The 18,067-nt window shown below is 45.5% G+C and overlaps 1 protein-coding gene across 9 annotated transcripts in view; it reads right to left on the minus strand.

Annotated features, from left to right (window-relative positions):
• EIF4G3 (eukaryotic translation initiation factor 4 gamma 3) overlaps window positions 1-18,067 on the minus strand; it is a 138,871-nt gene that overhangs the window by 33,412 nt on the left and 87,392 nt on the right. For all 9 annotated transcript variants that reach the window (XM_030463917.1, XM_030463915.1, XM_030463914.1 and 6 more), the window contains 3 exons: window positions 12,961-13,812; window positions 4,623-4,711; window positions 2,527-2,776 (listed from right to left, as the gene is read on the minus strand). In XM_030463917.1, the coding sequence (XP_030319777.1) occupies window positions 2,527-2,776; window positions 4,623-4,711; window positions 12,961-13,812 (1,191 nt within the window). The remainder of the gene's footprint in view (window positions 1-2,526; window positions 2,777-4,622; window positions 4,712-12,960; window positions 13,813-18,067) is intronic.

Raw genomic sequence — 18,067 nt, forward strand, 5'->3', positions numbered from 1 at the left:
GGACCCCCAGGTCTCTTTCACCTACACTGCTCTCCAGCAGGTCAGCCCCCAACCTATACTGGGACATTGTGTTGTTCTTCCCCAAATGCAAAACTCTACACTTCCCCTTGTTGAATTTCATCATGTTTCTCTCTGCCCAACTCTCCAGCCTGTCTAAGTCTCTCTGAATGGCAGCACAGCCTTCTGGTGTGTCAGCCACTCCTCCCAGCTTAGTGTCATCAGCACACTTGCTGAGGGTACATTCTATACCCTCATCCAAGTCGTTGATGAAGATATTGAACAACACCGGTCCCGGTTTTATGATTTTGGATTAATAAATAGCCAAGGAGCAAAAAGATCAGTACAGAGCAAAAAGATCCTTTGAAAATGTGAAAAGAGCAAATGTTAAACAACCCATGCTAGAGAGAATGGTGGGAACCAAAAGAAAACACACAGCCACAGGCCATGCCCTCAGAATTACAACTTTCCACCAATTTTTTTCAGAGGGCTTTCTGGTCAGGAGAGTTGTGGTGCAGAGCACTCTGCCTGATGCAAATCAAAATATAAATCTAAAGCCACTTCAGTGCAAGGAAAATCAGCCTGTGGCCTAGAGACAGGCTTTTTGCTAGCCACATAGTTTGTCTGAAATCAGAAAGAGAAAGCAGGGCCCAGCAGCCAGGTTGACCACTCAGGCTTCTAAGCAGGTGGCATGTTTTTATCTGAAGGAAAATATCTGTACAAGATGCCACCTCTGTGTCCCACTGATGCCCAGCAGCACTGCTCTGCATTCATCCAGCCATTCAGGTTGGCTGTTAAGGCTTTCTATTACTTCTCTATTTAAGTCCCTGATCTTTTAGGCCTCTGGGTTCTTCTTGTCACTGCAGAGGCCACAAACAGGAATTTAATTCAAGTGATGGGTTTTAATAGCTGGTAACAAAAGTAATTACAGTTCTTAGCTCTTTGTGCAGTTTTATTTTGACAGATCTGTGGGATAAAAGGGTGCAGAAAATGGTTTGGCTGGCTAGCTGTGTCCCAGCCAGAATTCCCAGCCAGCTGCCTATCCATTGTGCCACACCACATATCATTTATCATGGAAAAATACTGACAGCAACCAGAAACAGTTTATATGTACAGTTCCCTTCTCCTGGAAAGAGCTTAAAAAGCTGTCTGAACACAAAAAGCAACATCTCAAGCAGAACCTGCTGCATCCCCAGCGAGGGGAGCTGGGACACAGCACACAACTCCTCCTGTGACCAACCAGAAGGCAAAAATCTCCCATTTTTTTTAGAGAGGGCAGAGCTGAAACTGAGGATTATTGCACCACGTGGCCAGGTTTGCTTTGCAGCAGACAAGTCTGATGTGTGGTGGTTTCCAAGGGGTGGATCCATCCCCTCCAGCTGAGCAGAAGGATGCCCAGCCCCAACCAGGATCCTCCTGACTGCAGTGAGTGTTTGGGAGAGGCAGCTGATGAATTCTGGATTAACTTGATGATGTTTTTAACTAATGAACTGGGAAGCTCTCAGAAGTGTGTGGTAGACTATGAAGAGGCCTCTATGTTTTCTCTTAACAATATGATACCACCAACTAAATAAAAGCAAAGCAACAAAGTTGTGTCTTTAGCACAACAAAGCTGAATTAACAACCACAGGGTAATCACTTAATGGTGGTGGCTCCTTCCTGATACCTTGTCCAGGCTCTTAATGGTCCCTTTCTTCTCTTGCTTTATATTCTTTCATTTCTGAGTTCTTAGCAAAATGACTATTTTATTTGGAAGGAGCTTCATCTGAATGATGGCTTTTAATGGCTTAAAAATTTGTAGCAACTGAGAAGTCAGTCAGTCTCAAAGTCTCTCAAAAGAGGCTCAGGTCTACACATTAAATATCTTAATACATTAACAAAAACACCCCTTAGGTGGACTACATCCTGTGCTATACAGCAACAAAAGGACTGTATCCTGTGAGCAAACACTTGAATTATTTTATCAAAAGCAGTGCATGTTCACAGTTGAATAGCAGAGCCTGGACTGAAAACCACATGCTGGTTCTTTTCTTTCTCTTCGAGATATCTGAAGATCTACACAACTGTTTAGCCAGTAAATTAAATCTATATAAACACAGTAACTTGTATTTAGTACCCAGTCAGAGCTTGCAAATCTCTTATTTAACAAGTCTGTCCACTTCAATGCAGTCTCCTGGATTATACTCAGCTCTCCATCACATGGGAACCAATTCCCCATTTCCATTCTGCTGTAGCCAACATCCACAAGTGTAATAAATTCAAGAAATGAGGGATTTTCTCTTAATTACCACCAGCAAGAGAAAAACAACTCTCTTCTTCTGCTTCCACCAAAGACCTCTCTGAACCTCTTGGTTAGTGGATCCCAGCAGAGATGCACATGGGGGGAAGGCTCTGCCAGCCCCCTTCTGGCTCCTTCCAGCCTCCCCTGGAAACACCTTCCCGTGGTGGGGAGCATGGAGGGGGGGGCAGCAGCCCTTCAGGAGGGAAGCAGAAAATCAAGGGAGCATGCAAGAGTGAGACAGGAGTTACCTGGTTTATACTGGTATGCTGGCCCTTCACTGGGGCTCTCTGTGAAGCCTGAGTTTGCATCAGTTCCTTCTCCCTCTGAAACGCTCTCAGCACCATTCCGCACAGGTTCTGCCTCCTGCTCTCCATTTTCTTCCACAGGTTTTGCTTTTTTAAGCTCAGAGGGGTCTCTCTCCAGCTGAAACCCATGGCTCATCTTCTCCTGTTCAGATTCAAGTACGTTGTCACCTGAAAGTTCCTCTTCTACTTTAGGCTGAAGCACAGATGGGAGACACACAGACATGATGTTAAAAATCACCCTCCCAGAATCCAAAGCAAAGTGAAAATGCCTCTGCATTTATTCATACAGCACTTTTTGCAGGGATCAAGAATTTAAATCCATCTCCATCAGCGATACTGAAGATTTTAAACATGACAAAGGACCAATTGGATGGTGTTTCAGTTCCTTCCTGGAGATGAACTCCCCCAATAATTAACGGTGTGAACAGAAACACCTTGAGTTACCCATGGAATCTCCAGGAGCTACTGGGATGGGATGGAAGGAACTGTGAACCCCCACAGCAAGACAGCCATGAGCAGTCCCAGCCTGAGAAGACAACCTGGTTTTTCCCTCCTCCTGCAGCTCACTGCAGGGAATGCTGAGCTTGGGTTTTGGAGATCCTTCCCTTAAATGTACGCTGCTAATTGGAGCAGATCCCAATAAAGGAGGTAATGTGACAACCAACCATAATTTCAGCATCTCAGTTTCAGGAAAAACCATTAATGGGATCCTTGGCTGTTAAGTTTTAGAGGTCTCCAAGGACACAGCCTTGCTCTGCTTTCAGACAGGAGGAGGTGGTGGTATGAATGTGCTTCTCCTGGGAGAAACTCCATCTCGGTGAAGCGTTAAACAAAGGAAAGATTTAATTGCAGATGCTCCAGAAGAGGCTCTTGAGCCTCCCTGCCTGAGGGAACTGCATCCTAAGATGCTTTTTGCAGATTTTTTAAGGGAATACCCTGAAAAACAAGGATTGGTGAAAACAGCAGGTGGTCCAGCAGACAACAACTCCACCAATAAATGATGAAGAAAGGACAGAGAGTGTAAAACTGCTGGTGCAGCCCAGCAACATCCTTTGCTCTCTGGCTTGGAAACAAGCACAGGGATGCTTTCCATTTCCTTGGATTACCCAATCATTGCTTTTCTGTTGCACACACACCAGCTGTCAGTGCATGACACCTTGCATGTCAGCTTTTAAAGCATCTATTCCCCCCAAAGAGAGGGGAGAGCACTTCTATACACTTCACAACGTGAGCCTATCTGCTGCCTTGGTGGGGGAACCACAAGGGCTCACTTCCAAAATTACCCTCCTCCAGACTCCAGACTGACTCTGCTGCTTTCAGGGGGGAAAGGTTCAATGATGGAAAGTCATGGAGGAATAATAACTGAACAAAGATTGGGAGTGAAGGAGCAAAGCTTCTCTGCCTCACACCTTCCTGACATCAGTTTTTCTGTCTGCACAGGGCATATATAAATTACATTTTTACTCTCTTACTCCTTTTCTGAGCTATTCTAATCCTAATTTTACCCCAGATATTATACAAAGAGATTCCTCCTGCAATATTCCTACTAAAAGAGCAGCAAAAGAGGTTTCCATTACTCATTTAATTACTGTTGGGGTGGTTTTGCCTGAGAACTTCCAAGTCTTCCTTTCCCAGCTTCTCCAGCAGACGGTCACCAGGAAGACTACCCTTGGGCCATGACATCACAGTGACATCCCTGCCAGAACCTGCCAAATGTCACCAAGGGGGACTGGAACCCAACCAGGGCAGTGCTAAGGAATTCAAACCCACTTTTATCTCATCCTTCATTGGCAGGACAGCAGTTACCTGGTCTTGAACGTTGGGAGTCATTAAATCAGGCAAGGAGGAAGAAAACTGAAGAGCTTCAATGGGGAACAGGCTAAAATGATGGGGAATATCACAGCTCCCCCCCCTTTAAAAGTAAAGTCTGCCCTGGAATCCTTGCAACACAACTAGGAAGCAAGGTGTCTAAAATACAGATTATAGCAAGCAACATCATCATTAAATTTGGATAAAGCAAGACTGTGGTTGCCTCTTACCTCTGGTTCTGCCTCTATCACCTCCTCAGTGGCTTGGGTCCGGTCTTTTGGTTTCTTCCACGTCTTTGGTGCAGTTACAGCTGTTTGGGCTGTAATACAAGCACACATCTATTACAACACTCAATTACAGGCAGCAAACTTGGCCGTGGGTGATGAGCTCCCCTCTTGTGTGCTGGTTTTAGGGAGAGGAAAACGAAGCAGTCGCAGCCTGGTGGAGGATTCAGCTTAAAAGAACCACTTCTTGTTTCAAAGTGATAATAACACAATCGTTAGTGTGACATTAAAACACAGAGATTCTTACAGGTTGCCCATTAGAGCTCAAATGGTACCTGTGACAGCAAGGAGTTTGTCACCAGCAGTGTAAGGATCATGCCATAAGAAACCCTTCAGAGACTGAATTGTTGGGAAAGATTGGCTGGGAGTGAAGGTTGTTCTCAACATATTTTTCTCAAGAAATACTATAAGAATTAACCATCATCTGGACTGTAACCAGAAGCAAGCCCAAAATTCCAGTATCTCATCCAAAAGGACAACTCCTGCTGGCTCTCCCCATTTTTACTTCAATTTAAAAGCAGGTTAACAACTCCCCCATCCAGCAACTTCCCAGCCAATCTATTCAAAGAAAACACCAGATATTTCTAAGACCAGCAGTGATTCACCCTAATCAGTTCCCCACCCCTGAAGGGTAAAAGAAACCACACAATACATTAAGGAGACAAAACCACCAATCCAATATGCTCCTAATTTGTTGTAAGCACTACCAGCTTCAATTCTGCTCCTCTCCACACATGGGTATTTAACACAGAGCACAAACAGAACTGATTGAAGTTTACTGCAAACAGATTTCCAGCTTGAGCCTTTGGTTTCCAGCAGACAGTGTAGAAAAATCCAGTGTGCATTTTTTTTATCATAATAAAATACAATTTGGGAAGATTCTTCAACTGTGGATATATAAAAGTATTAAGAATGGCCTGGTTTGTTCCTCTGGGCAAAGAGGAATTTTTTAGTTGCATTCCCACTGCCCCAAAATATCTGTAGGAGCTTCAGTGGTGTCTTGACAGTGTCTCCCTGGCTGAAGGGTGAATGTGGATTGCAGAAATCATGATGCTGGCCCCAACCCAGAGGCCAAAAGGAGCTACGGTGGCTGAGAAAAGGTTTTTGTCTTTATGCTAAGACATCACAAAAGTTAATTAAAAAATAGTCCAGTTCAAATATTCAAACATTATCTGGCTGTTCACAGAACTTATGGTTCATGGAGGAGCTGGAAACATCATCCAGGTCTCCCCAAGGCTGAGTTCACTCATCCATGGACAAACAGGGTCAGAGCAGAGCCCCAGCAGGAACCTGGAATTTCCTGGAGCTCCAAGGAGAGCAGAGGAATGGTCAAGCAGGGATTGCACAAGGGCTTTGCCTTTTGCAACAGGGGATGAGCTTCTGTTCCTGCTGGCAGAGCTCTGCAGCACCCTCACAAGATCACTGCCTTGGGGTGAAACAGGTTGGGTAAGACCAGGGCTCCATGCAGGTGGTGATTTCTGTGCTTCAGCAAAGTGTGGACCTAAGCAAGGCTCCACAGCTCCCACCACCACAAATTCTGCTAAAATTTACTGGAAATGTAGTGGTTTTCAAAAGTCAGCCCACTGTTTCAGTACTGGACATAGAGTCATAGAATCCCAGACTGGTTTGGGTGTAAAAGGACCTCAAAGGTCATCGAGTTCTGCCCTTGCCATGGGCAGGGACACCTCCCACCAGCCCAGGGTGCTCCAAGCCCCATCCAACCTTCAGCACTGCCAGGGATGGGGCAGCCACAGCTTCTCTGGGAAACCTGGGCCAGGGGCTCAGCACCCTCACCCCAAACAATTTCTTCCCCATCTCCAACCTCAATCTCCCCTCTCTCTCCCACTTCCAAGCCATTCCCCCTCATCCCATCCCTCCAGGCCCTTGTCCCAAGTCCCTCCCCAGCTTTCCTGGAGCCCCTTCAGGCACTGGAAGGTGCTCTAAGGTCTCCCCATTGCAGCCTTCTCTTCTCCAGCCTCAACACCCCCAACTCTCTCAGCCTGGCTCCAGAGCAGAGCTGCTCCAGCCCTCCCAGCAGCTCCAGGGCATCCTCTGGAATCACTCCAACAGCTCCGTGTCCTTCTGTCCCCAGAACTGGACCCAGCTTTACCCCAGAGCAGAGCAGAAGGGGACAATCCCCTCCCTGTCCCTGCTGCTCACCCTGTTGGTGACACAGCCCAGCACATGGGGGGTTTCTGGGCTGCCAAGGCTCAGTGCTGGCTCCCGGTGAGTTTCCCATCACTCAGCACCCTCAAGTCCTTCTCCTCATCAAGCCCCACTGCCACAAGATGATGTCTTCTTGTTTAGTGATGCCACTTCCACACTTTGAGGGGATTTCTTCATGGAGCAGCTCATGTCTTCACAGTAATGACTGCACACTGCCACAGCCAAGGCATCTAACTGATTAGCAGTGAAGTTTTTAATTTCACAGTTTCACTCCCTTCAAGCTCCAGCTACACTATATCCAGGGTGTAAAAAGAAAGTTTCATTTTTAAACACACAGAAATCAACTCAGGGCCACGGCTCTTTGGCAGAGGTTTGGGTGTTTCCTTTCTCAGCTGTCAGGATACTGCAGGATGTTAATATTAGTGCTGCTCAATGCCATTTTTTCCCCTTTTTTGGGTGAAGAAAGCTCCGGAATGGATGCAATCCTACCCAGCCTCCCCAGTCAGTCTTGCAGCTTTTGTCTTGTTTGTATCACCCAGATCTTGGTCCTGCTTTGGGGCTTCCCTGGATGAGGATGCATGGCCAGGCACTTGATCTGAATCCCAGCACACAGCAGGAGCCTTCACTCAGCCCCTGGTTTTGCAGCCTGGAATTTGTTACCAACACCCGCCCGGGTTTCAGTGCTGGCTGGGGCACACAGGCCACATCTCCAGAGATTTTGCTCAGTTTTTCCCCTCTTAAAATAGCAGACATCAGTTTTTTTGTTGTTTTTTTCATGCTGAATTCTCATTTCTGCTGCAGGGAACTGACTCACTAGGAGAATTTATGCTAATGTATGTGGAGAAAATTCAAGTGTGTAGGTGCCAACCTTCCAAACCCTGACCAGGCCAAGGGTGCTATCTGAAACCCAAGTTTCAGCTGTGAGGCACAAGATAAAAGAGAACCAAAAGGTAATGTATCAGGTTTGGTTCCCAGTAAAGGAGGTCTCCTGAAACTTCTGGTCTTTCTCTCCATTCTGCTGTCCCCTCAAATTAAGTGCTTTACAGGCACACCAAAAATCTAATTTGTTCTCAAACTGAGGTTGTTTTGCCTGCACTCCCACATTGCCAGAGCCTCCTTTCAGCCTGTGCTGACCTGTTGGGTGGTTCTGTTGGAGAAGGGCCACCAGCAGACTGTGTCCACCCAGAGCTCTTTGCTTATCACTGCTTAGAAAAATAAGAGAGATAACAGGAGATAACATCACTCTACATTACAAGTCTCTTCTCATCTTTATGGCCTTGCTAAGTGTTGTTGACTTTATCACTTCTGTTCCTTTAATTCTTTCACTCTCCTTTTCTAATTTGAACTGTAGCACAAGAACAATTCCATGGCAAAGCTCAACCAAATTAATTCCTCCAGGCTACAGAGTCCAACAAAATCCTTCTTTCCAGGCACTCCTGGACATCATTACTGGTGACACCATCACTGCTGGAGCAATCTGCTCAGCAGACCCATTTCTCCATGTTTTCCAGTGGAACAGCTTCCAGCAGGAGATGCCCACCCCAGCAAAGCCACAACCAATTCAGAGAGATGGAGCAGGCAGGCTCCTCTCTGATGTGGCTGCCAACTGTTAAGCAGAAATTAATACCAGCTCTTACAGTTATTTATTTTTTTTAGCCCATGTGCCATTAAAAACCAAAGCAAAGGCTTGGTCTACAGCTCATGGGAAAGGAAATCTATTCCAGTGGGTTATGGCAGCAAACCAAGAAAAAGGCAACACCTGATTTATGGTTTTGGCTCTCTGGCTTTGGGTGCTGGAGATATTTCTAGAAGTTTTTTCCAATTACGACCCCAAGTTGCTTGTTACAACCTCACAGCTATGAAACCCAGGGCCCTGCAGTCACTTGGGCTACTTTATAATGAAATTCTTCTCATAAATGAGCTCTGCAAGAAGCAGCCCTTTAAATTCAATGTGGTTTAAGCTCTTTTGGCTTCCTACATTCCTAGGAGTTCTGTCTGGGACAGACACCAACCTCCTATTTTCCTCCTTGTTCCTTGCAATGGCCATGATAGAAAATTTGCACCCAAGGCTGGCACTCAGAGCATCATCTAAAGGCTTCCAGGCTCTGGTAGTGCTTTCCTCTTTACACAACCCATTCCATCACCAAAATCCATCCCGTTTTGTTCCCTAAGAAGCACTGGATCCTCAGGACAGCCAGCAAAGCTGCTTGAGAAAAACCAGAATTCAAGACCAAAAGTAACTGTGTGTATTGATGGCTTCTAACTGGAGCAAGGCTTTTAGTATGAACTGCAGGCTGAGCAGTTTCTTTCCTGATAACAGATTTATTTTCCTTCTTGTAATGAAGATGAGAAGGAATTAATTATTTTAAAAGCTGTGTGCTCTTGCTACTTGCAGATAAGGGCTCTGCCCATCTTGAAAACCTCAAGATCCTAGAGTGTCAGCTCTGAAGGGACCCCAAGGATCACCAGGTCCAACCCTTCTAATGTTATTCTTGATGTGAGATGGCTCAGCATCCACAGAGCTGAGACTTCAAACTTCCCAAAGTGGGGGAATCCACCCCTTCCCCTGGGAGACCATTCCAAGCTCTGACTCTCCTCATGGGGAGAAGTTTTCCTCTTGTGTCCCATGGGAATCTCCCCAGGAGCACCTTGTGCCCAGTGCCCCTTGGCTTCCCCATGGGACTCCTTGTCCATAGGGAGTCTCCATCTGCTCTGTAGCCCCCTCTAAGTACTGAACATGGTCCTGAGGTCTCCCCTCAGCCTCCTCCTCTCCAGGCTGAACAAAATCCTCCTCATTTCATATTTCAAATCAAATCCTCCCCATTTCCTATTATAAGCAAGACCAAAGATGCTGATGAACAGGCTATGGATCAACCAGCTGCTATCAGCCATGGAGACTGAACCCCTAAAACTCCTGTTTTTTATCATGCAGGCTGCAACTTGAAACATTAAATGAAGATGAAATTAGTGTAATTGTCTAGAAAATAAGAAGACAAAAGAGGTGCTCCTCCAGACATCATCTGACCTTGGAAATCTGGTGGAGACCTAATGCCAGTGGAGAAGAAGGAGCAGAGGTTCCCCTGGATCCCCAAAGGGCTGAGCTCTGCTGAGCTCTGCTTTCTTCCTGCAAACACTGAAAAATTCATTTTCTTGAGCTGTAAGAAAGAAGTGCTGGAGAATAAAGATGCTTAAGGGAAAGCCTCTGCAGTCTGAACATATTTGTTTCTCTCTGTATATGGAGCAAAAAATAAAAGCAACGTTTCTCTGAGCATTAAGTAGAAAGTGGACTCTATAAAGCACTTGAGGAACAGGCAAATCATTCCATTCATCTCAAAAGCTGTGGCCTCCATCCCAAAATTCAGGATACACCTGCAAATCTCAGCAGTGCTGCCTCCACACATGGAGGAGGAGGGGGAGGAAGGAAGAAGTTCTCATTCAGAAACCTCCCATCTTTAGGCACATCTAACAGTGAAAAGGACACTGAGGAGTAACAGCTGCAGCAATCAGATAATTCTTAAATGTCTTGAGTCTGAGCAGCCTCCAAATCAAATCACATCAGCTGCCATTAAAAGGAATCAAGTGGCCAAGCAAACTGCTCTCTAATAAATGGACACTTTCTGCTGAAAACCCCAAAGAAACATTGTTTAATATTGTTAAAAGTCACAGAGTTCAAGCTTACCAGCACCCCTTTGAAAAGTTTCCCTTATCCCAATTTCTATCCTATCTCCAGAGACCATAAAAAAGACTTGGCCTTTAGTCCAAGGAAAAAAAAAAAGATTATTATATAGCCTTTTCTCCTTGCTCCTGAAGTACAAATCTGTATTTCCAGCAGAAACAAGCAACTCCTCATCCAGCCCAGATGGACACCTGCATTAGCAGTCACCTTCAGCCCAGGTTGTTTAAATCTCCCTTCCTCTATCCAAGGAAAATTTAGAAACCTATTGCTCAACAAATGGTTGGCAGAGAAATGCAATACACAGCACTAAAGTAAGGGTAAAGCCCAAAAAACTGACTTGGAGAGTATTTTGCTTTCCTTGAAGTACTGAGCTTTTAATAGTAATCAGAGTTTCAAGAGATCTTTTACATGACTTGAGAAATTCTCTGTTGCCAAAACCCATGTATTGGCTGATGTGTGCTGTCTAGCCCAGTGACATTAGAGCATTAAAATTAATCCTCTGGGTAATTAAAAGCCAAAAAAGTTGTAAGTAATTTTTAAAGTTTTTAATTTAAACTACAGGACATTAGAAAGCAAGCTGGAACCTGGCTGTGTAAAAGCTTATTTACTGAAAGAGTCCCATTTCTCTACTTTGTAAGGAAATTAATTTGTGTTATGAAGTAGCTCAGATTGTAAGAACAAGTGCCAGAGCAGTGAAATGACTCAAGTTAAATAAAAATAGAAAAAGATTAACAAAATAACCCCCCCTGTGGCTGGTACAGTGAAGGGATCTTTCCATTCTCCTCTAGATAGTGCATTTTATTTAAGATCCAGCACACTGGATCAGCATTACACAAACATGGAACAAGGCCAACCTCAGCTCTTCATTTCATCTAATCCATAGCACAGCATGGCCCTAGATGTTACTGATGCCATCCCACACCTTTGCCTTCCTTATGACAGAATAAACTAAAAAAAATTTCCCTATTTTAAATGTGTGTTTTTTAAGAAAAAACCCAAAAACACTGTAAAAAAACCTAAATCACAAACTACTGTTTTTTCCTTTGTTTCTTGTCTGGGCTTTACCCAATTCAAATGATATATTTAAATCAACAACCTCAGCTTCCCAGCTCTGAAAGGACTGCAAACCAGGGTGGAGAAGATCAGACCCATTTTTTCAATGCTGCAAAGCATGCTTAGCAGCCACCATTATACTCCCTCCAGAATCTAAAAACAAGTATTTGTTTGATTTAACTTATTGCACAGTTTCATTTCCAGGAAGTCCTGAAAAGAAAGTATTTTCTATACAACAGACAGCAACTGAAAAGGCAACAGTCTGTGTGAAGCAGCCATGTGAAAGGACACCCAAAGCAAAGGCAGGGAACACCCTGCTGAGAAACAGCCTGGGGGTTAAAAGGTAGTTAGAGAAATGTCAATTTTGGGATAATTTCTAACAAGTCCTGACCTAAAGCACCTTATTTTCTGGAATTATCCAAGAACAGTGACATGAGAACAGCCTGAGTGAGAAGAAGGGGGAATGCCACCTACGTGTTAACTTCTGCAGAAGAAAACCAGACACAGTGTGATTGGGCAGGTTGAGGTGTGAGACATTTGGTGCTTCAGTTGTTTGGAAGAGGCTTTAATGGTCCATTTCATTTACCCACATCTGGTAACTTATTGGAGTTGGAAAAAAACCACCCCACCCTTTTCCAGAAGCTGCTGGCTCAGGAGGTTCACTCAGAAGGCTCCAAGGGCTGAAGGTTAATTTGGTTTAGGCACAGCTGAGAAATCATAGAATCAGAATGGTTTGGGTTGGAAGGGACCTTAAAGCTCATCCAGCTCCAACCCCCTGCATGGGCAGGGACACCTCCCACTAGATCAGGTTGCTCCAAGCCCCATCCAGCCTTGAAGGCTTCCAGGGACAGAGCTTTCACAGCTTCCCTGGACAACCCGTGCCAGTGTCTCACCACCTTCACACTGAAGAATTTCCTCCTTATCTCTCATCTAAATCTCCTCTCTTCCAGTTGAAAACCATCACCCCTTGTCCTCTCAGTACAAGACCTATATAAAAAGTTCCTCCTCAGTTTTTGGGCCTCAGACCCACTGGTCCCATTGGAGAGAACAAGAGGGTCCTGTGAGCTCCCCCGTTAGCAGCCCTCGGGAGTGTGACCTGGGACCACCACGAAAGCGAAATGCTGGCAAAAAACCTGAAAGCAAAGCCAGCTCCCTGCCAGCCCTGGGATGCAATCTGAGTTGGATACCTCTTCTGTGAACAATGACAAGGGTGTTTGTTGCTCTGCAAACCAAACCAGCATGACACGATGGTAACAATGGTCACACAGCACAGATTATTTTTTTTTTTTGGCAGGTTGAAATGGAAACACCTGAAGGAAGAACCACTCCAAAGACCACTTCTCTTCATCCTCTGGTTCACCACACATGACTACAGTGCCAAGAGCTTACCTGGGACAGGACTCTTGCTTGAGTTTAAACTCTGAGCCTCCCTGCTCTCCTCCAGTGCTCCGTCTGCTTCTGTCTCTTCCTTCTTTTCAACATCTTTTACCTCTTCGGTAAGAGAAGTTCTTGTGCTCTCCTCTCCTTCTAAATCTCCCTGGACAACAGGGAGGGCACTAGGAGATGGAAGAGGAGGTGGAGAAGGAGCTGTAGTGGTAACAGCAGCAGCAGCAACGGAAACTGGAGGAGAAGGAGGCGGAGGGGTGGGAGGAGGAGTGGGAGGAGGTGAGGGAGCAGTGGGAAGAGCACTGGAAGATGGCAGGCTGTCCACTTCTGCTGGAGAGCCTTCTGCTGTCTCCAACTCAACAGTCAATGGTGCAGCTTCTGCCTGGGCTACATCTACTACTGTCTCTGCAGCAGGGACTTTTTCACTGACTCCATTCATTTCAGTAATTAGATGAGAACAAGCAGTCACTGGAGTGTCACGAGATGCTACACTGCTCGGCTCCTGGCACACCTCAGCATCAGCCTCTTCCACTGGCAAAGGGTCTGATGTGTCCGTGCAGGGCACAGCATTAGCTATAGGCATGGCCTCCTCCTCTTTTGGGGAAGACAGTTCACATTTCTCCTCTGAGTCAGCTGGGAAGGTGGGTTTACTAGAAATGGTGACAACAGCAGCAGAAGAAACAACTGTGATGGGAGCAGCCGGGGTTGGTGATGGAGCAAGAGGAAGCTCTGGTGGGGGTTCCACTGAGGTGGCCTCGGTTGTCTGTCCAGATTGATCTTTTCTCTCTCCACTAGGTTCTGGTCTGAGGACTGGAGAAGGTGGTTTTAATACTGGATCAGGTTTTGGCTTCTCTTCTGGGAAAGCAGCAAAAAAAAAAAAAAAGAAAGGCAATGTTACCAACAGCAAGTCAGCTCTGTTCTGCTTCACTGTAGCTAAGCCCATGGGTTCCCCCTGCCTGCACCCTGCCCAAGAAGCTTTGAAGAAGACACCAGAGGCACCTAAGCCAACCTTGCTTTACAGGGAAAAGTCCACGAAGCCTGTAGCTGGACACCTGAAAGTACAACCACTGCTTCTATTTATCTGAATACAGGCATCCCAGTGCAGGGCTGGCCTTCACAGAAAAGGCCAGGAAGTATGTCCAAAAATATGGATTTTCTTTGTTGCAGAAACACTGCAGCTGAAATAAAGTTTTGCTTGACAGAAATTGCAGAAGGCAAAAATATACTTACTCATACTAAGACATAAAATGCATCTACTTTATTTTTCTATGTGTTTCTCAACTCCATTGCCCCTCAGACTCAAGGACACAACCCTCTTTTTTACTTTAAATTCATAAATTCATTTGGGTCAGAAGGAACCTCTGAAGGTGATTAGCATCAGACTTTGTGATACCATCCCTGCCATGACCATCATGCAGTTCCCAAAGGTCTGCTGCAGCTCCATTTAAAACACTTATTCCCACCTCTTTTGAACACAGTGTGACCTAGGGAACCCAAAAAATCTACAGGAACTCTTAGACCTCTGCTACAGCCTCTCCCACCACCCACTGGAGGACAAGATGTAGACTGTGAGAAATTCAGTGCTACAGCTCTGCCAGGTGGATCAGATGGGTGTCACTGGGTGAGATGGGAGTCACTGGGGGAGGTGGGAGTCACTGGGTGAGGTGGGAGCCACTGGGGGAGGTGGGTGTCACTGGGGGAGGTGGGTGTCACTGGGGGAGGTGGGTGTCACTGGGTAAGGTGGGAGTCACTGGGGGAGGTGGGTGTCACTAAGTCAGAGATACAGATGGCAGGGACTCAATGGTCCAGCTCCAAGCCACTGTTCTGTGGAACTGTTTTTATCTGACCTCAGGGCTTTCTGAGCACTGGAGCAACTGGGAACTCCTTCAGGGACATTGCCACCACAGCAAAACCAATAGTGGAAAATCCAGAGGCACAAGCATCTCTGTTCCAATGTGAAAATCAAAGGCTACAACCAACCCCAAATCATCAAGATGCAGGTAGAACTGAACAGGGGCAGCTTTGCTTGGTCTTTTCCTGCTCTGCTAGCTTTCCATTTGGGGCTTATCCAACTGGAAGGAAAGGGCTTTTGAAGGAGAACCCATCTGAAATTGCTTGGAGCATCAAGTCCCACATTCAGAGCAGCTGAAGCAATGAGGAACTTTGCTTCCAGCTGCTGACAGCCCCAGCAGTGTTTTGGTGAGGACCACAGCCAAGCAGTAATATATCAACTTAATGAGGCACGTAGGGAGATGGCTTTGAAGGAGGATGACAAATGAGGGAAGGAAAAAAAAAAAAAAAAGATGGGAGAAAGTATCCCAGCAGCTGATTTTGATTCTGAAGGCTCCGTGGAAGAAAAAAGGACCCAGGAACTGGTTTACAAAAGAAACTGCGTCACCTCCAATTTCTGGAACATCCTTTGCCAGCAACTCATGGAGCACTCTTGACATTTACAGCTCACTATAAACAACTGCCTGGATATTCTCTCCCTTGAGTCAAATGAGATTGCTCAAAAAAAAAAAAAAAAAAGTGCCTAGAGAAACATTCCAAGAGAGAAAAAACCAGCAAAAAAATACACAACTGCATTTTAAAACCTGTGGTTTAAACACTTTCTCCAAACTACACCTTACCAGCCACCAATCCAGGCTGTGTGTGCAAAATTCCAGGAGAAAAGTCATTTGAGGAGGGGGAGATTTCAGCAGAATGATGAGCAGGTTTGGCTAATGAGAAGTAAATGTTAACTTGACCAATTGTCATGGACAACAAATTGCAACATCCAGGCAAAGGAAAATTCATCCCTGGCAACTCTTCCAGAAAGGGTCACGTGAAACAACACACAGTTGGGAAGGAAAAACAAAAATCAATGTAATTCATCCCAACTGAATCAGCTCCCTCTTGCTAAATATGCCAAGATCACTCCTCACATTATATTTAGCAAGTACTTAGAGGGAGCATCAGACTGTTCAGGAGGAAAGCTTGCTCCAGCCTTGGATCATTTTTGAAAACCTCCAGATAAATATAAAGTTTACAAAATTACTCTTCACTAGAAATACTTTAACAAACCCAGCAGGACAGTTGCTACCTCCTCCCCACAGCCAGAAAGGGAGTGGGGCTGCTGGGTGGTCGAGGTGGCAGAGCCTGCCCAGAATGGTGGAAAAAGGAAGATTCTACAGGCTAAGGGAATTAGTTTCTGCTTCGTGGTGTTTATCTGAAAATAATCACTGGGCTAGCTGCCATTTTTCCATCTTTTGTCCCAGTGCAACCATTCAGAGGCAGCCCTGACCCCAGCTTTCCAGGCAGTTTTTGGAGCAGCCATTCCCAGTGCCAACAGAGGAGCTTGAAGCTTTCCAACCTTTGGGATCTGATATTTTTCTATTTTTCACAAACCAGGTTTTACAGTCTTCCTGCCTGGTACCTTGTGGAAGCTGGAAAGGGGTTTAAAATCATAACAATAATAATAATAATACCCACCAAACCTGTGCAAACTGAGTAAATGTGGGCAGCTCTGATTTCATGCACAGTTATTCCCTGTCACAACTTCTGCCCCAGCCTGGCTTGCAGCCAGGGTCCTGCCACAGTCAGATGCTCATGGTCTTATTTCAGGTCTCACTCTTTCCCTGCAATGCTTACATAAATGTGCTCTTTAGCAGTTTTTGGACTGGAAGAAATGTTTGAATCTTGCTGGGATGGAAAGGAGATAAACACAGGAAAGCTCAAGCTCAGTTCAAGTCCTGACTTACATTTAGATCAGTCAGCCCTGTGTGGCTAGCTAAATAAAGACCACTTACTGCCAGTTTTACCTTTATTCCTTCATAGGCAACTGGAAGTAAAGAGAGAAGGAAGAGGGAGAAGAGCTGGAAATATGAGATTTCATACCCAGGGCTGCAATACTGTGATGTCCAGTGCTGGATTTCATGGCTCAGCATCAACTTGCTCAAAAGGGGAGATGAATTCTGGCACCTGCATTGTGATCACCCAAAGCTCAGACCTTGGGGTGCTCAGAGGGTGTCCCTGGCAGGAGGTGGGACATGGGCAGAGGTGGGGACACAGACATGGACCTGGAGGAGCAACTGTGCTGGAGCTGTGGACTTGATCAGATATGTGTTAACCCTACCCACACCTTTAGGTGATAGAGACATCAAAGTTTTCCACAAAGATCTAGACAAAGTTTCAAGTGGGAAATGGGACCAGATGACCTCCAGAAGGTCCCTTTTCAACCATTTCTAGACACTGCAGCCATCTAGAGATGTACCTGTGGAACAGTTCTCACTGAAGGAAACCCCTGAAGTCTACCCTAGGGCTGTAAAAACAACATTTTCTAGAAGTTGTACAATCTGACCCAGCTCTGCCTCTGGGATATCTCCCTTTGCTTTCCAACAGCCATGGTCAATCTGAGAAAGCTTCTTTTCCTCTTTCCTAGAGCTGTGCTTCTCTGGGGCTTAGTTTTTCTCCCAGCAAACACTCCAGGAAAAAAAAGTAAGAATCTCATCAGGTTCAAAGTTTCCAGGACAGGCTCAGAAGTGAAGGATGGCACCAGGTAGAAACCTAAAACTCTGCAAGGTGGTGAAGAAAGGGAAGCAAAGAGCAAGGTCAACTCTTCATTTCCACACTGATTCTGTTAACATGATGGCAGCAAACACACCACTGACTGCATTTTAATGGCTTTTTGGTGGCTCCAAGACTTCAGTGTAGGAAGAGACTTGGTATGCTCCCTTCCTGGGACACCTTTTCTTTAAACACTTTATAAAATCCCCCCTTCAAGTGTACATTCTTGGATAAGAGAAGGAAATGCAAGCACTTTAGGAAACTTTTTTCCACCCATGCCATTTTTGCTAGCCTCAGTAAAAATCTGTTATGAGATACTTTACAAACTGGCCCTTGGAGTTTTTGTTGGTTTTTTTCTAACTAAAATGACCCATGTCCTGTAGGGCCAGGATACAGGAGCTGCTCTGGGGGAGCCACATGATTCTCTGGTTAGGTGCCCTCACCATGGCTGTGTGCCAAATGATAGAAAGCTTCCCTTGCTAAAAGTGCTTTTCTAATTTGTTTCTGAAGGATGATACATGGCTGAGAGGTGGGTCACACTTCTAGGTGCTCTGAAACAATGTTT

This window comes from Calypte anna, chromosome 21 (assembly GCF_003957555.1).
Source record: "Calypte anna isolate BGI_N300 chromosome 21, bCalAnn1_v1.p, whole genome shotgun sequence".
Classification (NCBI taxonomy): Eukaryota; Metazoa; Chordata; class Aves; order Apodiformes; family Trochilidae; genus Calypte; species Calypte anna.